We start from the raw sequence: 25,594 nt of genomic DNA on the forward strand, positions 1-25,594 counted from the left end.
GCGTTCTACTCCGGGCGGCCGTGCGCCACCCGAATGGCCGCAAGGCTCCGCAAGGCTCCGGGGAGAGGGTAGGGGTGGAGGGGAGGGGGGGGGGGGGCGTTTTACTTTGGGCAGCACTGGCGGTCGCGTGCGCTCGGCCGGGTCGCTATATCCTTGACAGGCATCTACGTTGGGTCGCCGTCCGTCGCGCGCTGTGTTTTCGCGGCATAGTTCGCGTTAATGCGAGACGCGGCACCAAGGTTAATTCGCTCGCTGCTGCAACCGCGCTTGCTCACTCCAGGGTTTTGACAGCGAGTTTCGAGTCAGATGAGTTCATGTTCGCATGTGCGCGCGTGGCACGATGCTTGTTCATTTAGTTAGTATGCCTATGTTTGCAAGTTTATACCGCCGGTACAAATGTTATCCTTATTTCGTATTGTTGTCCACTAATTTGTAATCGCAATTGATGCTTCACCTTTCGGGCGAAACTGCGACTTTCTTTCGCTACCTACATATATGAAGAAACCTTGTGGCGAGAACTCACTGTAGCCGTTGCAAAAGATCGGTCCACCGACCGAAACTGTTAGGCAAATAAACCGAAGATAACCGCGAAGTTGTATTTCTCATCTTTCTAAATATTGTCTTTCTAAATATTGTGACGCTCTTACGTGCGTTCCAGGTTTACGCCTGAACAGAATGTGGGGCATCCAAGACGGGTGAAGAGAAAGACGACGTGCGGCTGGCTCGCTGAATCTTGACAGGCGCTCGACTGATCAAGGCCGTCGCGACTAACTCTGCCTGGCTGGCTGTTCAATAAACGCCTTTCGTGGGAGTAACACTATTCTTGCCCATTCAAACATCCAGACAACATATATGCGTACGTGTGTGTGTGTGTGTGTGTGTGTGTGTGTGTGTGTGTGTGTGTGTGTGTGTGTGTCTGTGTCTGTGTGTGTGTGTGTGTGTGTGTGTGTGTGTGCGTGTGCTGTGTGTGTGTGTGTGGTGTGTGTGTGTGTGTGTGTGTGTGTGTGTGTGTGTGCGCAAGTGATAGTGCAGTGATAGTTCACTGCAGCACCCCCTGGCGCTGCAATTGAGTGACACCGAAGCTGCTGCTATAACGGATTACCGACACTGACATTGACTCGGACGCGGTCGTCGAAGAAGGTCAAGTGACTTGTGAGCTATAAGCTGTAAGCTATCTTCAGGTAAAATATAATGTCATGCACTAGAACGCAATCCAATGAGTTGTATGCCACTGCTATTCAGCGGGCCCAGAACACCTACCGCTTTTTTGATAAGCATTCCCTCCTTTTTACTTCCTCGTAATACATCGTCAACATGTTTGCGTCAACGTCAGACATGTGCGTCAGACTTAACCTGTTGAGTTTCAGTGGAACGGAAGTAGAGACGACGTCTGCACAAGCGTCGGTATAGAAAAAACAAAAAAAAGTAAATGAAAAGGCGTGCACGATTGCGTTTCGAGTGTTGCGCGTGTATTGCACATGCTGCATCTCGTATGACTCAGCAAGCTTGATGTACCGATGGAGAGAGAAAGGTCTAAATAAATAGCTGACATATTCACAGCGTTTGGGAGAAAGGACGATGCTTTGCTCTGATAGTTCCCGTAACAATTGCCTCGTCTCTGCATTATTTTGGTGTATGTACATGTGTACGTGAGGCCAATAATCTGATCGTTTGTATTGCCCGCTTTTAAGTATTTCATAAGTACAGCGGCATGCAAGAAGCCTTTTTTTTCCAGCTTCAATTGTGAGAATTATTATTCCTTAAACAGTAGATTCTGATAATATATTGTTCTCTGTCACGATTGATCGACGCATCCGTAATTTTAAATTTTTTCGTAAAGCGTGCACACAAGAAAAATAGGTATACATTTTCAGCGGTGCACAACAGACATGAAATCACAGCAGTAAATATTACTAAATTCTTCAGGATACAAAAAATTGCGTGTATGTGGGGCCTTCCTTCTATGTCTACAGGTAGCCCGCGCTGTTGGCCAGAGGTTACCGCATTTTCGCGATTCTACCACGCCACCAATTGTAACGCGCAGTTATATCACTGCCCAAATATAAACAATAACTTGGTACCGATTCTACCGGGCACATCAAGTAATGAAACCTCAGTCGACGCGTACCGTCTTAACACGATTTTAAGGAACATTCGTACAAAGGTACACAGACACCCATACAGCTGAATATTAGTGGCTATAGTCGCTATCGGAGTCCGACGACACTTCCTTTTCGCTGTCTACCGACCGCAGAAAGTCATCTTCAGTTCCATTTTATGCATTAGAAATGCCACACTTCTTGAAGGCTCGTGCAATCCATCGTCGGCGGGAGGGCATTCCACGCAGCATGGACCTACCTTGCAATGTCCCCGAGCGTCGCTTTCTTCATCAGACGACCCGTTCGATGGCAGCGGGGCTAGCTACCTTGCATTGAACATTTTATTGCGAGAATTGGTTTCGTTTTTGATTTTGGGTAGAATCAGTTGCGATTCTAACGCGCATTCAAATTTGTACGCACCTTTTATTCGAAAAAGGTGCGCGTTATAATCGAGCAAATACGGTATTCCGCACGAGCTTTTCCGACTTGGTTATGCAATAGAACCGTCGGCTGTTTGGATTGACGAATCATACGGCGTATAAACTAAAATCATACGGCGTATAAATAAGCGAGTATGCGAGTATTTCGGCTCAGCCCGTTTCCCATGCAATTTTGGTCGCACCTGAAGTGCGATTTCCATCCCATGCGACCGAAATCGCCATCGCACCCGTCACAGGGGACCTGCGACTTGCGACCACCAGGCTGGTCACACGCTGCACCGATCGCGGCAATCAGGGCGATTTTTGGTCGCCAACACCTAAAGAAAAAGAAAAGAGCAGAAGAGAGTGTCCGTCAAAATTGTACCGAGAGCTATTTCTCGTTCTTCTTTTTAGGGGCGAAGCTCCTTAGGGATGTGGGTCTGTCCCTCCTCTGTAGTATGTAGGAGTAGTAGTAGTAGTAGTAGTAGTAGTCATCGTCGTCGTAGTAGGTAGCCACGTCTACTTTCATAAAAATTTTTTTTTTCGAAAGTTGGGTCCGTAGCGCGGAATCGAACCAGGGACCCCTCGCTTCCGCACGCGCGGCGCTAGCCACTACGCCACGAAGCGCACATGGACACACGCACCACGATGACAATAAATACCCAACATTAACGAAAGACTGCGCGTTTCTAACGCGTTTGTGCTAGGGTCCCCTTAAGCGGGAGATGGTGCAATTATAATGAAGGGCGCTGTTATAAAATAGGAATGACGTCACATATGGCGCGTGTCATTGGTGGAAGTCAATCGTTCGATTTAGTGGGGCGAGACTGGGCGAATTACACGGAAGATTCACGGTTTACCGATGATTCCCTCCGGAGCTTCGCCCACTCATCATCATTCACCCCGTGGATATGCGGTGTTTTTTTTTTTTTTTGTTTTTTTTTTCTGCTATGGTGTTGGCTTGGAAATGTCTGCCGTTCAACAAATTCTGAAAACTTCAACTAATTGTGCGGCGCCGTGGATGGCCGAATCCGGTACTTATCAGGACCGAGACACAAATAGGAAAAATGAAAACTCGTACTTCATATTCCATTCTCTCATATTTATGTGTTTGTGGACGCGCTACGTAGCCAATGAAGTGCTTTTTCACGTTTGTTTTGGGCGCTTAGAAATGCTGATAGTACGTAGTGCATTTGCGCGCTCTTCAGGTTACTCACACGAGCCGTAAGTGGCCAAAGCTGTGAAGTGTTCCAAACGAGATGAACACGGTCCTTCGGATGCATAGTCGCAGTTTTCGGATTTATGGCGCGCATGGTACTCGCGATGCAAGAACGGCGCACTTGTAGCGCGTACACTTTGTACGGTCATTTGACCTATGATTTATATCCCTCCTTGTGGGGCAGTTTAGAGAATTGCAACCTCGGCCAAATGCTGGATTCAGGGCGTATATGATACGACAGCCAAGTACTCGAAGTCTCAACGTTGCACCGAACGCGCCACCGTTTAGTTGCATTCTGTTCGTGTCGGTTTTCATGCGCAGTTTCACCGGGGGATGAAGCATACCACTGAAAGATTCTGTTACCACAGCTACGAGACGCGACGTCTCATTAAGACTCGCATACCAAACGTGCACACCTTAGCGTATTCCGTGCATATATTCTAATATTGCATATTTGACGCTGTGACTTGGAACAAACGGTACCATCAATTCATTTCGCGGCATTAATTCATGATCCGCACTGCTTGAATAGTTTTATTTCTTTTCTCGACAGTTTGCGTAAGGTTATTTTTCCTTCACAAAAACAATAAACTCGCAATATTTTGCGGACTTGGTATCCTCTGTTTTAACCGTCATTTTAAGAGGTATTATTACCACAGTTACAGAATCAGCGGCGTCCACCAATAAATTAATATTTATAGGTATAATTCTGCATTTAATACTGTGCAGTTATTATTCTACATCTGACCACACTGACAAGACTTCGCTAGAGCCAATTACAACAAAAATGTGAAACGCTGGGAATGGCTGGTATGTCTTCGCAATTTAATTGCTATGCGACGCGTGCACCTCCACCGTTCTTTCTTTTCGTTGCAGCCACCGTGTGTGAAACGGCCTTCAGGCATCGTTTTTCATCGCTTCTATGGCATGTTATGTTATGGCGTGTAATGGCATGTAATGGCATGTAATGCCATCTACTAAACGATGAAAGAACTGGCGTCATCGTTCAATGGTGTCATTATTTTGAATCACCTCCCAGGCATATGTGATAGCCAACAGAGAACTACTGCTATTGCTGGAGCTGTGGAACTTTACCCCCGTCTTAGGTAGTTTATTACGAGCTCATTTAAATCATTATTCAGTGCAGTGCCATCAAAGCGCATAGGATCGTGGTTATGAGCTACAAGTGTTCTAGCACATGACACGTCACGTCATCTGCTTAAATAATCACACCATTGTGATTAGAGTGATCTCTTAAGCATTCTCTGTCTCTTTTAGCACTGACATACGCACACATTTCGAAGCGGATCACGAGATAGGCATTCGAGTTGCTGATGACGAAACACCTACGTAATTGCACGATTCTACCACGCCCCCGTTTTAAACGCGCAGTTATATTAACGCCCAAATTTCAAGAAAAAAAGTAACTTGGTGCCGATTCAACCCTGCACATTAAGTAATGAAACTTGAGTCGAATCGTACCGTGTTCAAGTGACTTTATGGAACAAAGGCACATAGACGCACACATAGCTGAATCTTAGCGGCTAGTCGCTATCGAAGTGCGACGACACCTCCTTTTCGCTGTCTGCCGACCACAAAAAGTCATCTTCATTTCCATGTAATGCATAAGAAATGCCACACTTTCAGAAAACTGGAAAATGTGGACCGCCAAACCAAGGCATAAAAAAACCACGTCCTTCGATGGCAGTGCGGCTAGCTACCTTGCACTGAGCTTTTCTATTTTAGCAAGAATCGGTTTGGTGTTTTATTTTGAGTAAAATTAGGTACGATTTTAACACGCATGCAAATTTGAAAGCCCTTTTTATTCAAGAAAGGTGCGCGTTAGAATTGTGCAAATACGGTATGTCCCTGTGCTCATTTCGCACATCCTCGGTCGGCGAGGCCCGTGGTGCAAGAACGTTGTTTTCAGGGCAATGTTTGTTAGATTTTTGTTGGAATTCTTTATTTTTGTGAGTGGATGTTCGCCAAAGGCGGTAGCCGTGGCATTTCACCTGCGGAAGTGCTCCATTCCTACCTTGACGTTCAAGCAGCATCAACACGAACGTCAAATGATTGGCATCCAACCGTAGAACCACCATTCTTCACCTTATATTCAACAGTAAGTGTCGTTGGTGCACGCTGAAAAGCACAGAAATAAAAGTGAAACAAAGCACACCAAGGGCCTAATACACAAAGAGTTTTCTTTAGAAGTGTTTTTTTTTTGCCTTCGTTTAAAATATTTGTGACAAGTTTGCTGGAAATATACATTTACAAAAAAATTTAATCACTCGAATCGCACTCAAAGACCAATCTTGGCTGCGCTAATGCTTTCAATGGACTAATGCATTCAATACGCCTGTTTCCTTTGGCCTCTGATGGTCTGCAAACCTTGTTTGGACAAGGTATCACTAACTCAAATAAAGCAATAAAGCTACATTGGGGATTGCACAGAGAGATATAGATAGAGAGGGAGATAAGAAACAAGATCTAGCCAAGGTCACGCCTGGTTGGCTGCCCTACACGTGGGGAGGAGGAAATGCGGAAGATTGCACAGAAATCCATATTTTACTTGTGTCCTTTCGTGAAGAAAGGAGTACATGTAGCTTTACCTTCAGACCTCGCACAAAACTGGTATCCTCGAAAGAAAAAAAAAACGCTTTTTGATTAGCTACCGCACATTCCATGTGACAAGGGCGACCAGATTGTTTGATCAGGGAAACAAATCTAGTTACACAAATCGAGGTAAACAATCGAGGTAAACAAATCTAGTTTACCACTTACACCAATGACAAGCTGTATCATGGGGTCCAACCGGGCGCTGGCTGACTCCTGCCTCTCCCTCGCAGGAACCGGGCACTCGTTGTTCCAAAGCTGTCCGAGGAACTTCTCCGCATTGCTTGTTCCTCCGCAGAGCTTGTAGACGCTGGAACATAGGGTAACACCGGTTTCCTCCTCGCCGTATACTATGCTCACGGCAAAGGGGAACCAACTTCACTTATCGATTACCAACTTTGGGTTTGTCCCTTTTGCCTATTTACGTTGCAAAATGTTTCAGCCTTTGTGGGGCCTTGACTTCCTGGCTTTATGAAAGCTTGTTGTTGGCCTAGTTGGTATTTGCTGAAGGACGTGTTTGCGCAAAAAATTACGAAACACAGGCAGAAACGAGAACAGCGGCATGGGCGGTAACTTGCAACTCCCGTGTTCAGTGCTCAAACACGGGAATATGAAAAGCACTGACGCGACATCCGCAGAATAAAAAATGGAAACGACACGGCGTGTAAACTGCTCCACAATCAATGGCTATCGGAGAACCAGTTGTCGGAGGTGATTTCTGAATTGCACAGCCTAACAAAAGTTTTAGTTAATGGCTATCGGTACAATCAGTTTACGATGAAGGTGATTTCTGGATCCTACGCTGTAACGGAAGTTTTAAATTGATACTGAATCTCATCAGTGAAACTTCCAAGTTATCAGTGTAGACATGATGGTATGATTCCGAAATCCCGTTATTCGGCAACTGGCTGTCCCGATAGCTTTTGCTTGTTCATCCTTTCGAATGACGTGTCATATCCATGTTTCATTCTGAGTACGCCGACTCGTTGTTTTGCATATTGTTTTGCATATTGCACATTGTCATCATCGTTCGCTACTCCAGCGCCTCGTAGCAATATTTCTCTGTTAGTATACTGACTAAACTAGTTGGTCGTTTCATTTTGCTTGTGTTTTTTTTCGACCTCGTTGTTGGCCAAGCGTTTTTTATTCATTCAGAACTTATCTTTTCTGTTCCTGTATGCACAGCTCTCGCTTTTTCTGATTTGTCCACGTACATGAGACATGTTCCAGACAGAATTTTTAATGGGACTGACAACCGAATTTTAAGGACCTAGCCTTTATGGCGCAACGAAAAGCTCACTCTCAGTATATATTTCTTACACCTGTAGTGGTTACTTCAAAAATCGCGTAGATATTTTGTAAGCAGAATTTTTCTATCTGACCAGTCTGTAAAAAAGTAAGAGTCCCTCCTGCAGCAACGCTGACAAGTAAAAGCGATGCCGATAGCCGGCCTCGCATATTGCGAAAGTTGCCCATCGTTCTGCTTTTATCGGAGTGAGTGCAACTGTGGTTAACCGCCTGAATTTTGACCTTTTCAACCCCTTTCGAAAATAAAAAGCTTCTACGATAAGTTTGCGTTGTTGTACAGACCTTTCTTTTACTTGTACCGCGTTTTTCCCCAAGTACACGCCTACGCCAAGGCTGACTGGCCCCCGTCGTCGCTATTATGTCGGTAGACAAGCCAAGCCAACTCATCGAAAATGAAGGCGAAGGCAGCGCCACTTTTCTACTCGCTACAAACGGAAGGCCTATCCGTACATTGTAAGTTAGAAAAAGCTTATAACAGAAAAAAAGTGTATTGCATTTCAATACTGTTAAAAATATCAGAAACCACGTACACTTATAGAAGGTCACGTGGTAGACCTCTTATGCATCTTCATCTTTTTGCCGCGTGGAGCGCAAAACTCATTTTTCCTGACTTGTAGTGTAGAACTAAAAATATAAATTCACGTATAATGAGAAAAACATGGGTCGTTTTAACCAGTGCGATAGGCAATCTTTCCATCAGCGGCCTTCTCTAGATTCATGTTCTGAGCGGTTGTCTGTCCCTTTAATTTCGAATAAGCACTTATTGTTTTTTTTTGCGTTGTTTATGTACTGTGCGTAGCTGTGGCGCTTCAAACTGAAGATCAACTTCAACCAACTGAACCAACTCGGAATCTTGCTGCATTCTGTAATCCGGCACATAATGCGAGCTCTTTGTCAGCATTTTATTTTAACACTTGTGCAGTTTATGGGAGTATAGAGCTTTATTTTTCATTTCTTATTTATATATTTTCATATATTCACTATAGGGGCATTACAAAGTGGACTGTATCATTAAATTGTGGATACACGAAAAAAAAGGAAAAGCATGAAACTCATAGGTAAATCAAGAACCATTGTGTTAGTAAAATGAAGAACTACTGTACAAGAAATTAAGTTCGCCTGCTCTCATAAATAAACGCAACTGTCAATCTTGAAGGTATCATTGATCCCGATCTCGTATGAACGTAAACCAAGTTCCGTGTTTAGCCTTTACACAAAAAATTTCATTTTTTGTCTATTGAGTGACTCCAAAAATAACCGTGTTCAGATATGAGCGCTCATATTGCATGCGTGATTTTTGCCCCAATTAAAGCACAATATATGACTTACTCATAAGTGTCATAAGGGCCGTCCCAGCCTGAAGTATTTCTCAGGCGGCATGCGCACATTGACCTAACTGCCGCATAAACCGTAATATATGTCTAGTGAGAATATAGGTCCAACTTTTACCTTGAAGTAAAAAGAAATAGAAAAAAAGAAAACAACAAGAACAAATCACCGATTCGCGTTAAATATTACAGCGGCCCCATTACCGGTAGCAAGCGAGCGCGAAGATTCCTCACAATGTCCGCAGGTGCATCCTCAATTTGTAGATATGTACTGCGCAACGTCCACGAAATGATGCAATATGCGGGTGGCACGCCAACAGTTTTCCTTTTGGTGCCCCCCAATCTCACAAACGCCGAACTGGAGCTGAGAGCTTACGTTATCTTTCAAGGGGCCCTGAACCACTTTTTATCGAGGTGGAGAAAGACATTTGAGGTGTAAATAGGCTACGTCAGAAATACTTTGCCGCAAAAAAAAAGTATTTCAATGCGGTCAGCAGAAGCGGAGTTATTAGCAATCAAGCACAGCCTCCGCTGTGCTCCCCCTTTCTTCTTCAATGCATTGCACTGCGAAGGCTACGGCGGAATGGGGCGGGGCCACAACGCTCCGCCTTCAAAACGCCACAGTGGCGCGCAGTTCAAATTTCCGATTTTGGTGTCTATGCCGCGCTACAGTAGGCCAAACGCGGTTGTCCTAAGAGAGCCGCAGTGGGCTTAGCCAGTGGACTCGTGGCGGCAACCCGCGGCGGCCGCAGGTGTACCGACCGCAGCGACGAATAGCAGCCGCGTATTAAAATGTGCTTTATTGCGCAACAAAGCACACGGCAGAGAGTGAGGATCATGACTCTGTTGAAACGAGGGCGTTTGAGAGAAAGGTGACTTCGCGCTCCGCTTGCGAGCTTCACGCACCGCGTACGACAGCAAAACTTGGCTGAGATGTTCACAGCAACGAATGCTACCCGCAGACTGTGTTATTTCACCAAGCCCGAGGGGTGGTTCAGGGCCCCTTTAACTCTCAGAAAATCTACAACTTTTATCTCGAGCGCCACTACAAACTGTCTCCATGTGCCGCTACTCATCCCTCACTAGACAAAAACAAAAAAGCACAAGCAGACGCAGCGACAGGTGGGAAAAAATGCTAGCAAACACACATCGACATGGATACGGCTTTGGCCATGTGTTCACCAACATGCACGCCCTAGGCTGCCAGACGGTGACACACATTCTGCTAAAGACCGCTATATAAAACGAGGGCTGCCTTTAGGCTAATTTTTTCAAGAACTGACTTTGATTTCAATTTCGGTTTATGCGGTGTAATAGCATTGCCATTACCAAGCTTTTACGTCTGGTACTAGTACGCCTTAAGCTTTCATATGCTTTACCAGTGTATAAATACAAAAATATATATATCATACCACGACCCTCCCCGTGTCGGGCAGGAAATTTTCTTCCCGTTCTGCTTGTAGACTGTCACTTCCACTTTTGGGTCGTCTGCCAGTTCCTCGGTCACCGTGAGCGTGAAGTTTACTGTTACCGTTCTCCCGATTGTCGCGTTCATGACGGTCAAGTCGCTCAGCCTAAATTTTTGCTCGCCTGCAAATGTGAAACATTCAGAGAAACAAAGCAGGTTATCATCTATATACCCCAACTCAGCGATTCGTCGCGATGCAGCAAGTGCCAGGGTCGTGTTAGTGAGCCAGCAACGACAGCCGGCTGCCTCTTTCTTAGAAGGAAGAATTGCTTGCTCATTCTGTGTCACAAATTTTTCCATCAAATATTTCATTTTCAAACATCATATGTAAATCATGCACATTTTCACCCATTGCGTGCCATTGATACTTTCGTCAAACATATCCAAATATCACACCCAAATCATACTTTTGATCATAGAACTGGTTTAACATGTCAAGCTATCTGCCAGACGAACAACGGCAGCTTTCTGTTAAACAAAGCATCTCACTCTCCCTCATCTCTCTCCGTCAAGCTTCCAACCAGTCGGTCTTGCGTGCAAGGTGATCACAGGCGGGCAATGGAGCAGTTATGCATCTGGGTCTATGCTTCAGTTGGCTGACGCAACCTGCATCTTTCACTTTACTGCACGGAATTGGTGGAAATAAGTATGTAGATCAGGGCATTCAAAAAACGTAGTCTCACAAACTTTTACCCGATCAGTGAATACAAACCACCTACCATATTCTCATCTCGCAGTGCGTCACTTCTCGAATTATTTTAATTTAAAAATAGTTTTGCATTGCCATTTTGGAACAACTCTACATTACAATAAACTCTTATTGCCTGAATTTTAGCCGTAAAAGAGGCATTTGAATTCTAGTTAGAAGGGCTTGTAAGTCTAGTGAAAATGCACAAATTTGGCAGTTTAGCCCCAAGTGCCAATCATTGACAGCGATATCAAGGTTTAGCCACGCGTTTCAACTCCTGAGACGCTGTTCTAATATACGAGTACGCGGGCGCGACATTACACGGATGTGACATAAGCGGGTGCACCATAACTTCTAACGCGCCGTGCAGGACCTGTAATTGCGTCGCGCTGGCACCACTGCGCTGCCTGTACGAAGCGGCACCAATGAAGTTACGTCACTTTGAGATAGTCAGCAGTAATATTCTTCTGCGTATTAATTGCCTGAGAAGATTTAGGATGAAAGGCTTGTGCGGCGACTGAACTGTTCCTTGACGTTTGTTTGCAATCTTTAGTTCTAAAAAATTCTGAGGAATAATTCAGCCAAGATAATAAAGTAATGTTCCAGCAACTTTGGCGGTGCAATAGATTAGCATGTTCATATATGGCTTAGATAAACATAAGGCATGCATATACCTAAATGTCCTTCTGTTCTTCTGTTTACTGCGCAGTACATTTTCCTTGTGCAACAGTATGTCGCAATAAACAGAACGATGCCATGCCAACTAGCCCCAGTCGAAGCTTTATACCTAAATATATACGAAACATAATGATGATGACAACCTGGCGTGTGCATATAATTGTTATCGCAATTAGAAACACATTTTGCAGGGTGCAGTGAATTCTTCGGCTTCCATGCCGCTAACGGAGAGTGCAGTAGTATATCACGACGGAGAGTGCCACCAAATAAAAAAGAACGGTTCTTTAGCGATGCGCGCAACGTCACATTCACCTGCTACTGATTGAATGCTGTGGCCTCCGATATGCGTGCACAGACGCTGCAACTCTCCGACCCTGCGGGGTGCACAAAACCTTTGGAAGAATTCCCGAGTGCGAAAGATGCTCGAGCGCTTAGTGGCTATCGCGTCCGGCCCTCAGAATTGGCTGACCACTCGGATTGAAATATGTCATGCCCACAACCTTAAGCGTTCTTCACCGGCTTATCACTGTTATAAAGTTATCACCAGGTGCAAGACGCGTGTACGTATATTAAATTAATTTATTGCTGTTTCCTGTTCAACAGACAAAGAGCTTTTTGCCTAAAAGGTTCGTGCGTGGGACTCAAATAGTGTTGTACATTGCCTAATGCCCGCGAGCACCCACTATTACTCTGGTATATATACGGCGAGACATATATAAATGGCAGACGCACTTCGTCCGTGATACCACATTCGACGAACGACTTTGCTTCTAACTGTTGGGCTTGTCGATCTGACATGTTGACTGCATAACTAAGCGAGAATAAAATGCACAAATACATATGGAACAGACGAGGACTGGGCTTCCCGCTATTGTGATTTCAGTTATGCTTGTCTTTCTTCGCCAAAGTTCACCCAATGACGGCATGAATTATGCATTCACAATTCTGGTAGCATTTGGTTTAGCCCGTCCCTGCAATCTCTCTCTCTCTCTCTCTCTCTCTCTCTATATATATATATATATATATATATATATATATATATATATATATATATGTGTGTGTGTGTGTGTGTGTGTGTGTGCGTGCGTGTGCGCGCGCGCGTGTGTGTGTGTGTGTGTGTGTGTGTGTGTGTGTGTGTGTGTGTGTGTGTGTGTGTGTGTGTGTGTGGTTTAGAAAATAATCTCTGAGTATGCGAGAATGCCATAAACGATGCAAGCATTCAAATATGGTTTGACTCTTCACGCATGCGTGTTTTTTCGTATGCTGCTTTGAAAATGGTGATCGCTCGCAGTCTTGAATTCATGTTCAATAGTTCGCTTTCTGTTATTTTTTTTATTTACTTAGATAATTAGCAAGTAAGTGAGATGGCTAGTTAGTTAGTTACTTAGTTACTTACTTAGCTAGTTAGAATTTAGGGTAGTTAAAGCACCTTCACAGATTTATGCATTAAAGAGGTAACTACTATAACCTACAGAAGTGCGAATTTGGATTTACATCAGTATTTGGCTTTCATGACGTCTAAGGATTTTCGTGTGGCAGTGCAAAACTGTGAAACCTCAAGTTCATTTTTATTTTATTTTTTTTTCTAATGTTGCTATCCCTGAAGTGCTTGGAAGGGCCTGTGAACGCAACAAGACTGTATCGAACGGCCAATATATCAGAATCTATGCCAAAAGCGATTATACAGGTATCATTCTTTATTCCCTTCTTATTCAAGTGACTACGCGTGTTTGTCAGCGAACTGTTAAATAGCTGAATGTTCTTCCACCTATAATCGTCCCTCATGCAACAGTTCAAAGTGTTGGAGAAAGCCGATGACGTACAGTATCTGTCGCCAACATTTTTACTCAATAATGAATCAATCAAGGAACATACCATTCGCTTAATGACCTTACCAAAGCACAGGGATTTCAGCTTTCTCGAATGTTTTGAAGACTATCGCAATGAATTGATGCATACTTACTTGAGCACTGGTGTAAGCGTCGGCGTCTGCAACGAAGCGCCAACTAGTGGAGCGCTTACCACAGCAAGAAGCAAAAGGGCGAACAGCATCTCTGAGCAGCTTTCTCTAGCTTTCTGTCAACGTGAACTGAAACCGGCCTATGGAGCCCAGGTTCTCCAGCCACCCTTATATGTATGCACTAGCTACCTGCAGGCTGCGCTGCATAGGAAAGGAGTGACCAAACAACATGTCATAAAAACTAGAAAGAGTGGATTTATGAGTGGATTTATCTTTGCGTAACTGTCGAGTTGCTAGAGCCCGGGTAAAAGCCGGCTGCGCGCGTTGTGGTGACGTATTTTTTCTCTGCTACTTATACATCAAGACCAGACTTACACCTAATAATGAATGATGATGATGTAATCATCATCAACTTATAATCAACAGCGTTTTTTTGAGGGGAGGGGGTATTTTGTAATTGAAGATTACTTAGTTTACGCGGTAACGCCCCCTGCATTTCAATTACACTTTTTTATGGCGCTAGCACCTAGCGACATTATGTTTCTCCAGGAGCATACCAGAAATCGGCCTCAGGCAACCAGAAGTTCAGGTGTCTCTGAAACCGTGAGAATAATAAAAACCCATTCGAAAAGAGATAATGGTTCAAGGGAAGAGTTCTATAGTATATATATGATATAGGAGCATAAGTTTAGTAACGAAAGAAGCCAATTAACCGTCAAGTCTTCCTCATCATTATGATGATTAACTATCATCACCAGCAATGGCTCGAGCGTCGTCGTCTTCTTCCACAGCTCGCTCCGTTGCCGCTCATCAATCCAGCGTAGGAATTTCACTTCTGTCGTCGTAATCGGGCGGCCGCGTTTACGAGGGTATGAGCCATTGCTTAAGGGGGTATGAGCCATTCATTTTTAGTGTCCTAACGCACGCTCCACCGGCGCGTTAGGACACGTCGTCAGTTGCTCCTCTGGGTGTGGCTGGAGAAGGACGTGCGTTAACCTAAGGTCTAGGGGCAAGCGCCATTAGAGACACTTAAAGGGAACATTAAGGTCGCCTACACTTTTTTCTGCAGCCGATTATGTGTAAACCGTTACATTTTCAATGCAACAAGCTCTGACAGAGGACGCAGCTTTGAGAATTTGGCGGGAACTACGGAGCACGAAGGGCATGTAGATGCGTTACCTTCCGTACCGCAATCAGCGTCCTGCACCTTCAGTCTGGATAAACTGCACATGGCAGGCTTGCAGAGTTGCACAGTTTTCTTGGAGGTCCAACCTCTAAGCTTATCACATTTTATAAATTTATCTCCCTCACACCTGGAATCGCTTCTAGGCGGCCTTCATAGGTGATACGCGTTACTGCTGAATTCGTCGTCGCCTAGTGCAGTCTTCGACTTCTCTGATATCGACAGAAGTTTTTGGCAAGGTAAGTCGTACGTTTGTATCTGTTTGATATTGCGTTACTAATATGCACCTATTTGTGTGATTAACGAGAAGAAAGGGAACCGAGGGGCCCGATTTTTATTAATCATATTATAAGAAGCCAACAAACAATGACACCAAGCATAACATAGGGGAAATTACTTGTACTTACTAGTAAGTACAAGTAATTTCCCTATGTTACTTACTAGTAAGTACAAGTAATTTCCCCTATGTTGTCCTTGGTGTCATTGTTTGTTGGCTTCTTATGATTTCGGTGATTGAAACACACCAACAGCATTTCTATTGGTGTATTTACACTATTATATTAAATTACATGACAGATTTGGACACCTTTTCAAGAATCGTGAACGTTTCTTGAACCGATACAATTAGTTGTTGAAGTATAAATCGCTATGGGGTGAAGAGTGCCGAGATGAGGGCCATCAGATGTTGGCCAACAAATTGAAATGGCTTGATAGCAATGAATACTTCGGCCGTACGCTGATGCCAAGGAGTCACCTAATACGATTTTTCAGTTTTCTCACTGACTTGGTTGCGAACGCCTTTCAGTAGCCCCCAGCAATAATGAAGCGTTTCGGTTTTTAAATAACCGATACCTGAGCATCACGGCATTGATAAACCACAATCACTTCAGAAAGCTGTTCGTGCGTTACAACACAGTTCATATCTCTAGCGCGCACATTGATCGAGCTTTAAGTGTCAATGCAGACGTTTTCTCAAGAAAACGAGGAAAGATTACCGGATAAAATTTTAAAAAGGAATACTTAGCGAAGATAACATGTGAAGGGCTGCATAGGACGCATTGAAAGAGCCAAGCAAACTTGTTCTATTTACTGTACTTGCGCAATGTTTTTAAATGTAGGGAGCAAAGGAAAGTTAAAATAATCGATTAAGTTTTAGAAATTGCTCAACTGCTTTCATGACGCATAAATTAGTAATTCCAATGAATTACATTTTTAAAAGAAGTAATTGTACTGCAATTGGTCTTCTTTTTTTTTTGAACCTGTACAAGTCTGATCGTGGCGTTCTTGTCGGGTGCCCTTGGTCATTTGCGAAGTTGCGGGACATTAGAAGCGCTTGCCTCCGAGAGTATTGAACAAACAAACGAAAATTCCAGGGCTAATGTGTAAATACAGTATCTAACCATCACAAACCATGGGTTCGCAAAATGTTCTTCTTTATGGACTGTTCTAAGGAAGCATATAAAATCTCTATAGATGGCTTGTAGGTTTGTGGCCTGAAACTTTTTGCCTCGGTTCCTTCTCTTTTTACGATTCCTTTTCTCCCTTCCTACGTTGGTGATCGCGCCGCTAACCAAAGATGCGACATTATCGACAGGCCCGTTCTTCCACCCTTGCCAATTACACTTTGGCTATATGCCACATGCTCCGATATAACCTCACTTTGCTGTGGTACTGGCTTGCAAGGTCGCCCGTGAGCACGACGGCCTAACGACGACTGTATGACGCTGACGCAGTGACAATAGAGAGACAAAGAAGGAATGATATCGATGAAACGAGACAAGCGCCATAACGACGTGTCGACGAAAATGAGATGTCGATGATTTTTAAGTTATTATGACGATATAACGGCGACAGCTTGACGACGATGACGACGACATTAAGACAGTCAGATGATGACGAATATTGCGTGACAATTGTGGCATAATCACGACTGAATGACCACATCATGATTACAATGCAATGACTAAGAAAGATTGACATCAATGGAATGACGACGATCGCGTTAGGACAATTTCATGACCTTACTAAAGTTATGACAATGATAAAACAACACCATGACGACGATGGCTTAATGACGACAGCATGACGAAAGTCGGATGACAATCTGGAATGACGAAGATGCGAGGGCCACGACTTTATCACGGCGCGGAAAGAATACCTAGAGACCCGAGCTACTAGACAACGTGAACCACTGTGTCAGAGTACAAGGCCTGACGACGAGTGCATGATAGATAGATAGATAGATAGATAGATAGATAGATAGATAGATAGATAGATAGATAGATAGATAGATAGATAGATAGATAGATAGATAGATAGATAGATAGATAGATAGATAGACTATAAAAGGTTGCTTTTTCAGGCAAAGAATGCTATTCGCAATGAATATCAAGAAAAGGTAATATTTTGACCATACGAAGACGAGGGATAATATTTTATATTACCGCGAGGGCTACAATGAATGGCGGAGAGGCTGTAGGCCGGGGAAGATCTACGTCGGTGGTACATTTACTCATGCGGAGTGTGCTCGATTAGTGCACGGTTATTAGAGCTAGTAGTGTGAAGGAAAGCAGTTCATCGTATGCTATAGGTGACAACGATAATGATTATTATGACCATAATACCAGGAAATTAGGGGCATCAAATGAGACTGACTTCTGTAGTCTTGGCAACTTTATCGCGCCACATAGGCGCCATCATCATAGGCGATAATCACAGCCTTTCTTTTTTTTTCTTCGTTTCCGCATTTGACACCACTGCCTCCTAGGATAGGGAAAGACTGACTAGCTTCTGTGCTCACGTGCAGTTCGGCAGCAGCACATCTCACCTAAAAGGTGTGCAACATAACAACATTATCTTTCAACTAAGCATGGAGCTGCAAGGCAGTTATATTTATTTCATTGTGCTCTGTTCCGTCGACATCAAGCTTATAGAAAACGAGTCACCCCTAGACTTTGGCCCAGGCTGCTGTGCATGCACTACCCGCAGACCGGGTCGGAAGCACATTCAACTGTTGAACGCCCGCATCCGCAGTGCGTTTCGCGTAAGCCGTTTATCAGCGTCTAGACGCCCCGCAGTTGCCATCGCCGGCTTCTTCGAACGGCAGCCTACATATTACTTTGTTTGTTTTTAACGTTAAATTTATGCGTCACGTCCTAATCAACCTTCGCCTGTGCATTTCACCTGTCTATCCTTGTAGAATAAAACAAAGATTTCGCAGTTGTCCATCTGTGACTTCCCTATTCCAATGCAGGGTGCACTGAAACTCAGTGAGTGCTTCGATCAGATGCCATCAAAACACGTACGCTAAGCACCGCGGTGACTCAGTAGCTGTGGCGTTTTGCTGCTCAGAGAGTCCGCCAGCCACTCCCCGATGGGGGTGGTATGCATAATTCATTGCGTACCGAGATTTGAGACCCGAAGTGGACATTATTGTTCTGACACCTTGGGAGAGCGTTTTTCTAGTCTGTGTGTTGCTTTGAAACGGTAAATCCACCTAATAAAAATAAACGAATGCACTTGTTTCATTACAATGGAGTATATACTTAGCGTGCCAAGTGTGCTCCGACTTCATTTCCTACGGGAAGCCCTCTACCAACCCTTGCAGCTCCTACATTTCCATTAAGGCAACCAGATGTTTGGCTTCTGCGAAATATAACCATCAAGCAGTATAAGTTTGCAAACGACGATTAGGCCAAAATTCATTGCGACAGTATGGTTCCATGGCCCGTACCCAACCCTAAGCTACGTTCACTGCGACACTTGTCACATTGTGGGGCTATCTATGACTATACATCCTTAATCCGACAGGTTGACCATATCACTCAGATATACCGTGCAACTTCTACAACGCTCTTTCTAGCGGAGTGCTCATATGCAGTAAAAAAAAAACAGTACAAGCTCCAGTTTCTTTAGGGGGATTATTAAATCCAGAAAACGCACAAAACTAGTGGTCGTTGTGCCAACCTCCATGACTCTTGCATGCTTGCTCTGCACAATCAGGTTCCTTGGAAAACCCCGTTTGAAGAAACTGAGCCTTTTGTCTGTTATACACCGTCAGCTTTTATTTGTCGCGGAGCCGATGAAGGCGCGCTGGGCCTACTCATTTTGCCCATGTCTTATAGATCTCATACCGTCACTCTCCCTAATGATTCGTCATCTATCACACCGAGCTCAGATCACGCCATTCCACCTGTTATGTCTGAAAGTATTATCCTAGATCCAAACACACATACTGGCAAATGTGCCCACACGCGCACTAAAGCTCATGTTATCACGCTCACCTACTCCGTCATTCTTCACGTTTGGTTGGACTGGGCCAAGTCACACAAAGACATGCGCTTGACCCCGTGGTAGCTCGTTGTGCCTCGTCTACGTTCGCCATATCAAGGCAACGATGGAAATCGTCGCCACTTCTCCACCAACAGGGGACGCCACTTGTACAAACGAGTGTGAATTAAACTAATGGCGCATTCGCACTAGTGACTTGGCAGCTGAGGTGACGGCAACGCAGCATCCCGCTGATTGTTTCCCGTTCCCTACGCAGGTTTCTACGGACCCGGCTCAGTATTACCGTGAACCAGCGGCAGTGTATCAACTGACATTATTCAAAGCGTGTGTGCCTAGCACGGAGATAGAACAGGACTGGCTCTGCAGTCAAAACGCCCCGTGCCACGCGTGACGAATGTCACATGTTTATATCTCTAGGAACCATCAGCATCTGGAAGCTATATAAGCTGGGATCACCGTGGAATTATTCACTTGGCAGGTGAGGTGGCGGCAACGCAACATTCCGCTGATACCGTCACCCACGCAGGTTGGTTGCATTTGCGTCACTGAATAGGAATTTCTTTTTATATTTTTTTTGCCGCACCCACTGCTGCGAAATCAAAATGCCAACTTGTGCTGAGCTATCTTGGATGCATTGCGAAATGAAGTTGTGGAGTTGCGTAACAGCGTGGCCCTATTTAACGAAATCTTTGAAACAATGAAGACTAAGCAGGAAGGTCTATGTCAAAGAAAATAAGGAGCTGTCGCGAACGAACGAGCACCTAACAAAACAGGTGGCTGAATTGCAGCAATACTCACGCACGAACAATGTGGAAAACAAAGGTGTACCAGAAACAAAGGTTCAAAGCTGTGAAGCAATTCTGCAACAGATCACAGAAAAAAAAATGGTTGTCCTGTGAGTCCTGCAGAGAATGATGTTGCGCACAGGGTCCCTGCTAAAGGTGGCCCCAACATTACTACACCTTTTTGTTCCCGACAAAAGAAGGCTGAATTTGCTAGAAAGCTCGGAAGGCGCGTCTGTCAACCAGGTGCATTGGCATAATGAATCAGGATAAGCCCATACTCGTGAACGATCACCTCACTCCGGAGAACAAGCGGCTGCTTGCTCACGCATTGGCTCTTAAGCAAGAAAAGTAGTGGCAGTTCCTTACGGTCGACAACTGTCGTATCAAAGCAAGAAAGTCTACCGACAGTCAAGCGTACTGCCTCTCTGGGTTCGGTGACCTGAACATATTTACCTAAAGGCACTATAGCTAGACCTGATGACTGTGAACCACCATGGCGTCACACACTCTTCACGAGCTGAAGCAACTTCTTAGTTGTGGGTACACTTCTCACATTTCCATCATACGTTTCAACGTCTGCAGCTTACCAGAACTTTGATGGTATGGTTAATTTTTCTTACTATAACGGGTCACCACTTTTCGCTCATATGTCTATCGGAAACATGGCTATCTTCAGCTGATGATAACCTATTTTCAATACCGGGTTATCATGCAGAATTTTGTTATCGTCTGGCTGACTGCCACGGTGCATCGGCAATATTTATTTTCAACATCTTTTCATATAAACGGCGTACTGATATCGCATTTTCCATGGCGAAATGCGAATCAGCTTGGCTTGAATTTGACCATGACTTTACTCTAACAAAAGAACTATCATTTATTCAAGTTACCATTCCCTGTCATCATCTTACAATGACCTTTGTGGGGAACCTGATAGTATAGTGACCTTGGTAATTACTAAAATTATAATATAGTTATTGCAGGCGAAATTAACATTAACATTACAAATATTAAGGTTAGTTCTTGTGTCCAGTACTCCAAGTGCTTCATTGAACATGGTTTCGAATCTCTATTGGATTCTCCGACACGATGTGCTCCTTGCGGTCGGAATATTGTACTTAGTAACGTCTTGTCTAATCAAAAAGCTGGTATGGTCAATTTTAATCTGACAGACCATTATCCGATTTTTGCTTATTAAATACCTAAATTAAATGTAAGAATGAAATGGTTAATGAATGTTCTTTCGATTCTGCGAAATTTGTGGATATAGTATACCGCTTTGACTGGGGGCTGTTATATGAGAAATCTTGTGTTAACAAAGCATTGAAAACTTTGACTGAGAAACTAATAGATATTAAAAACTCTTGTATGTCTGCATCCTCCATATCACGTTGGTACTCCACCCCTTGAAACCCGCGGATTACTAGAGGACTGCTGCGCAGTGTAAATAAAAAAGGTCATTTTTACAAGAAAGTGAAACTCCAACCATTTAACCTCGCCGTCAAGGCCCGTTTTAAGTTGTATTCACAAACTATTACCGTCTTACTTGGACAGGCCAGAAGAACCTACTATCAAAATAAAGTGCTCGAAAATGGGAATGACTATAGAAAAATTAATAATTTTTGCATCCTAATAAACAGCATGTGCTTGTGACCGAATTTACGGACGGTACCAGCACTCTAACTAATGCTATAGCTGTCGCCAATTCATTTAATGAATCATTTTTCAAGAGCTCTTCATTCGTTATCACTAACTCACCTGGGTTGTCTCGCTTGTCTCACTCTGTTTCCTTAAAAGCCACTTCACCAGATGAAGTTCTTCGCACCATAGTAGGCCTGAAGAACACAGGATGTGGCCTAGACTCAATTTGTCCATCTAAAGTTAAACGTGTGGCTCGTGAGTTATGTTTTGTCCTTTCTGATGTTATTAACCCTACATTTCGTACCGGCGTTTTTCCAACGAGTCTCAAATAAGGAAAAGTAAGAAATGTATTTAAAAGGGGAAATCAAAATGCTTTTAGTTGTCGTCCTACAACCATCCTCCTATTTTTAGTAATGCGAATTGAGAAGCTCATTGTTAACTGCCTATCGAACTACCTACAAAAAGGTAAGCTTTTGACGCCTACGCATTTCGTTTTCGTGCTAACTTATAAACCGAATTAGCGCTGATACAACTGACAGCATAAAGGAGTTAATCGATCATGGGCTTTGGGCAACGGGTGGTATTTGTTGACTTAACTAAAGCTTTTGACGCTATTAACCACTCAACTTTGGATCTTAAACTTCAATCCTTGGGAATTTGTGGGCCTGCTTTAGCCCTTTTTCAAAGCTACCTTACTAACAGAACCCAGGTTGTCAGTTTTGAAAGTGCTTTATCCTCACCAGTAACAACTAACCAAGATGTCCCACAAGGATCAAGTTTGGGCCCTCGAATATTCCTTATCTACTATAATGGCTTACCATCATCACCTAATTATTCTGACTGTATACTCTATGCTGATGATACGTTACTCATAAGGCATAAAGATATTAACGATATACTGAAAAAGATTAAACGCCGATGTCATAAATCTTGTTTCTTGGTGTAAGAATAACTTGCTAAAATTAAACCCTCTTAAAACAAACTTTATGTTATTTCACTCGTCCCCCAAAACGCCTACAATAACCACTGAACTATAGATCGATAACTGCGTCATTACCCCATCGGATTTTATTACCTTTCCGGGTGTTACATTAGACCCTGAGCTTAAATGCAACATTCACGTAAATTCTTTCATTAAGCAGGCTGCTTTTGTCTTCCGCGTCCTCATTTGAACGAGACATTGTTTTCAGCAACAAATTTTACAATCAATTTACAGCGCATTCATTAACAGTCACCTTACTGTATTTCATCGTGGGGCAACACATACCCCACACACCTGCCATCCCTCATTCACCTTCAGAACCAGGTGGCCCGAATTAGCCATAGTTCGTACTCCGCATCAGCAGCACCCATATTTCGCACTCGAAATTCTACCATTAACCTGCACATTTCAACTTGACATAAGTCTCTTATTGTTGAGAAGTAGAAACAGTGACATTCCCACTGAGCTACTTCCCCTAACTCAACCTTACAATAATAATAACGCACGGCTTTTTAAAAGTAATAACCCCTTGCTTCCAAAGTAAACACTAACTATCGGTAAAATGACAGTCTTCTTTTCCGCAATTTCATTCTGGAATTCTCTGCCTTTCAATATAAATCATGCGCTTCACTACACTGTCGCTGGCGACTTCTAAAGCAGTTGTTACTTGCAACATACGTTACCTGATATATATACACATTACTGTGTAGCCATGTTTCATTGCTTTTCTCGGTTTATGTTTCTAGATTATTAGTGCTATATAAATTCATTTTAAATTTTGTTGCTATGTTGAACAGTTGATGTTATATAATCATTCTATTCATATTTATTCACTGCTTTGTTTGTACTTACATATGTATTACAATATAGAATTATACTTGCTCATTTTCGCGTGATCTTCAACTACCAGATCTTTGATCAATTACTTCTAATATGTTGATTTGTATTTTTCCATTGATAGTAAGCCTTAGTGCATGTAATGTCTTATTTATTGACTTCTGTTATTCTCCCGCTGTTTTTACCTTAGTTGCTAATCGTATTGTCTACATTTTTACATATGTACTAACAGGAGACCCCGCTGACAGTTTTCACTTTGAGACCTCCTTCTGTGTTACATTTACGTTGTCGTTGTATTAATGTCTAATAATAATGAATTAAATTAAATGAAAAATGTAATGTTTGTCAGAGGTCGCCCTGACCGACCACACTGGCTTTCGTTGACCACACTGGTTCCGTTTGGAGGACAGGACGTTTTTTTTTTTTTTTTTTTTTTTTTTTGCAGGGCTTCATGGTGGGTGACGAAACATGTTTTTCACGCTACGCTTTTAGCTTGCCTCTTTTTTTAAGGCTTGCTGGGACTCCTTTTTGGCCTTTATCTAGAAGGTTGTAAGCATCAAGGCTATTAGTTATTAGTTTTTTCGCGTGTACATGTACGTATCGGGTGTATTTGTTTTTGTAGGAGTCAGCGCGTCCTTTCGTGCCATGTGTTTCCTCGCATGCGACCACGTGGGACCATAGCTGTTTTTAGCCTTTATATAGTAGGTTCAAAGTGGCAAGGCTATTTGCAATTCGTTTTTTATATTTTTTAATGCGTGTGTTTGTATCGGGAATGTTGTTTTTGTGGGGCTGTCAGAAGGTCCTTCGGTAGCTGCGTGTTTCAACACGTGGGACCATGTGTCGTACCTTGAGTCTGTTGGACATTTATTGCTCTTTAAAACTTTGCAGGTAAATAATTTGTGGCATTTCAATTAAGAATATAGGTTTAGTGCGTATAAGCTTTTGGTTGAAGGTACGTGCTTTGAGAGGTTCGGTTTTAGCACTTCGAAAAAAGCTAAGTGCAACATAAGACAAGAAAGGCGCTAAAGCATGCAGGGTGCGGGAGGAGGTCCCTCAGCTGGGGAACGCTGGAAATAGAACGTAAACTGAGTGGACCGTGCAGGCACTGTGAAGTCGAAGTGAGGCTAACGATAATGGAGAGCGTCCATATTGAGCCTGTGAAGCGGGTCGAAGAGCTCGAAAATGAGCTCAACATGAAGCGAGATGCACGGAAGGTGGTAGATGACGGACTGCGAGCAGCCGGGGAAAAACTGAGCCGGGCCGCCATCATGGACAAAAATGGTAATCAGACCGCTGTCGACGATGAGACGCCGTCTCCAGGCGTGACATGATCGGGAGGGCTGACAAACCGCGCGTGATTCGTGGAACCGTGCAACGTGCGGTTGCGGCAGCTCGAAAGAGGTCCAGTTACTTTTAAGCTAGCGCAAAGGGAAAGGGGGACTGAGGGGGTCAATTCCCCGTGTAAAACCCGAGTCACCCGGAGGACGAGGACATGGGGAGGTAGGAAGAGGCCTCATCAGTTGGAGAGAGTAAAAAGGTTGTTGCGACTCGAGGTGGCGTTTGGGCGAAGAATCCACCAAGTTCATCGATGAATACATCCGGTAGTAGGAATGAAGGAAAAAGGGTTTAATTTACATTATTTACACTGGCCCCTGGTATGGAAGCCCAGTCCAACAGGATCATATTAAACATCAGAGTTCACATCCGGACACGTCAGAACCACCCTCACTGCACCACGGTTCTCCGCTTTTAATCACGTCGTCTTCCCTAGGAGACTCGACTGGGGAATCTGGTGACGGTAGCTAGTCCAATCACAATCGTTGAATCGGTCGCAACATCGCTCCCATGTTGACGCACCGTTCCGCCGCGCCCGCCTCCAATGTCGCACCCGCGCCCCTGCATTCTTGATTATGCGTGGCCACCTGGGAAACTGAGCTCGAAGCTGTTCCCACAGTTTTGGGCGACGATAGCCCCATTTCATCAATTAGAGGGCTCTGCCTGGCGGCCCTCTTGTCAGGATCACGATTAGGTAGTGATATTCACGGAAATTAACGTATCCACGGTGGCGCAGGTTGTGGTTGCCTCGACGCGAGCTC

General features: G+C 43.9%; 1 protein-coding gene across 1 annotated transcript; it reads right to left on the minus strand.

Annotated features, from left to right (window-relative positions):
• Positions 1-5,717: 5,717 nt before the first annotated feature.
• Positions 5,718-10,577, minus strand: LOC119464934 (uncharacterized). The gene is made up of 3 exons (XM_037725799.2): positions 10,399-10,577; positions 6,519-6,660; positions 5,718-5,876 (listed from the first exon to the last, which is right to left on the minus strand). Exons 1-3 carry the CDS (start codon positions 10,539-10,541, stop codon positions 5,781-5,783), a joined length of 381 nt encoding a protein of 126 aa, XP_037581727.1. The 5' UTR covers positions 10,542-10,577; the 3' UTR covers positions 5,718-5,780.
• Between the last annotated feature and the right edge of the window lie 15,017 nt (positions 10,578-25,594).

The sequence above is a fragment of the Dermacentor silvarum genome, chromosome 9 (assembly GCF_013339745.2).
Source record: "Dermacentor silvarum isolate Dsil-2018 chromosome 9, BIME_Dsil_1.4, whole genome shotgun sequence".
NCBI lineage: Eukaryota > Metazoa > Arthropoda > Arachnida > Ixodida > Ixodidae > Dermacentor > Dermacentor silvarum.

What these genes read in the sequence shown, in the direction of transcription:
- LOC119464934 (XM_037725799.2), bottom strand. Translation starts at nt 10,541, where the DNA reads ATGAACGCGACAATCGGGAGAACGGTAACAGTAAACTTCACGCTCACG. An exon ending in CCGACACGGGGAGGGTCGTG is followed by an intron (nt 6,661 to 10,398) that starts GTATGATATATA and finishes CCTATGTTCCAG; the next exon opens with CGTCTACAAGCTCTGCGGAG. An exon ending in TGATACAGCTTGTCATTGGT is followed by an intron (nt 5,877 to 6,518) that starts GTAAGTGGTAAA and finishes TGTGCTTTTCAG; the next exon opens with CGTGCACCAACGACACTTAC.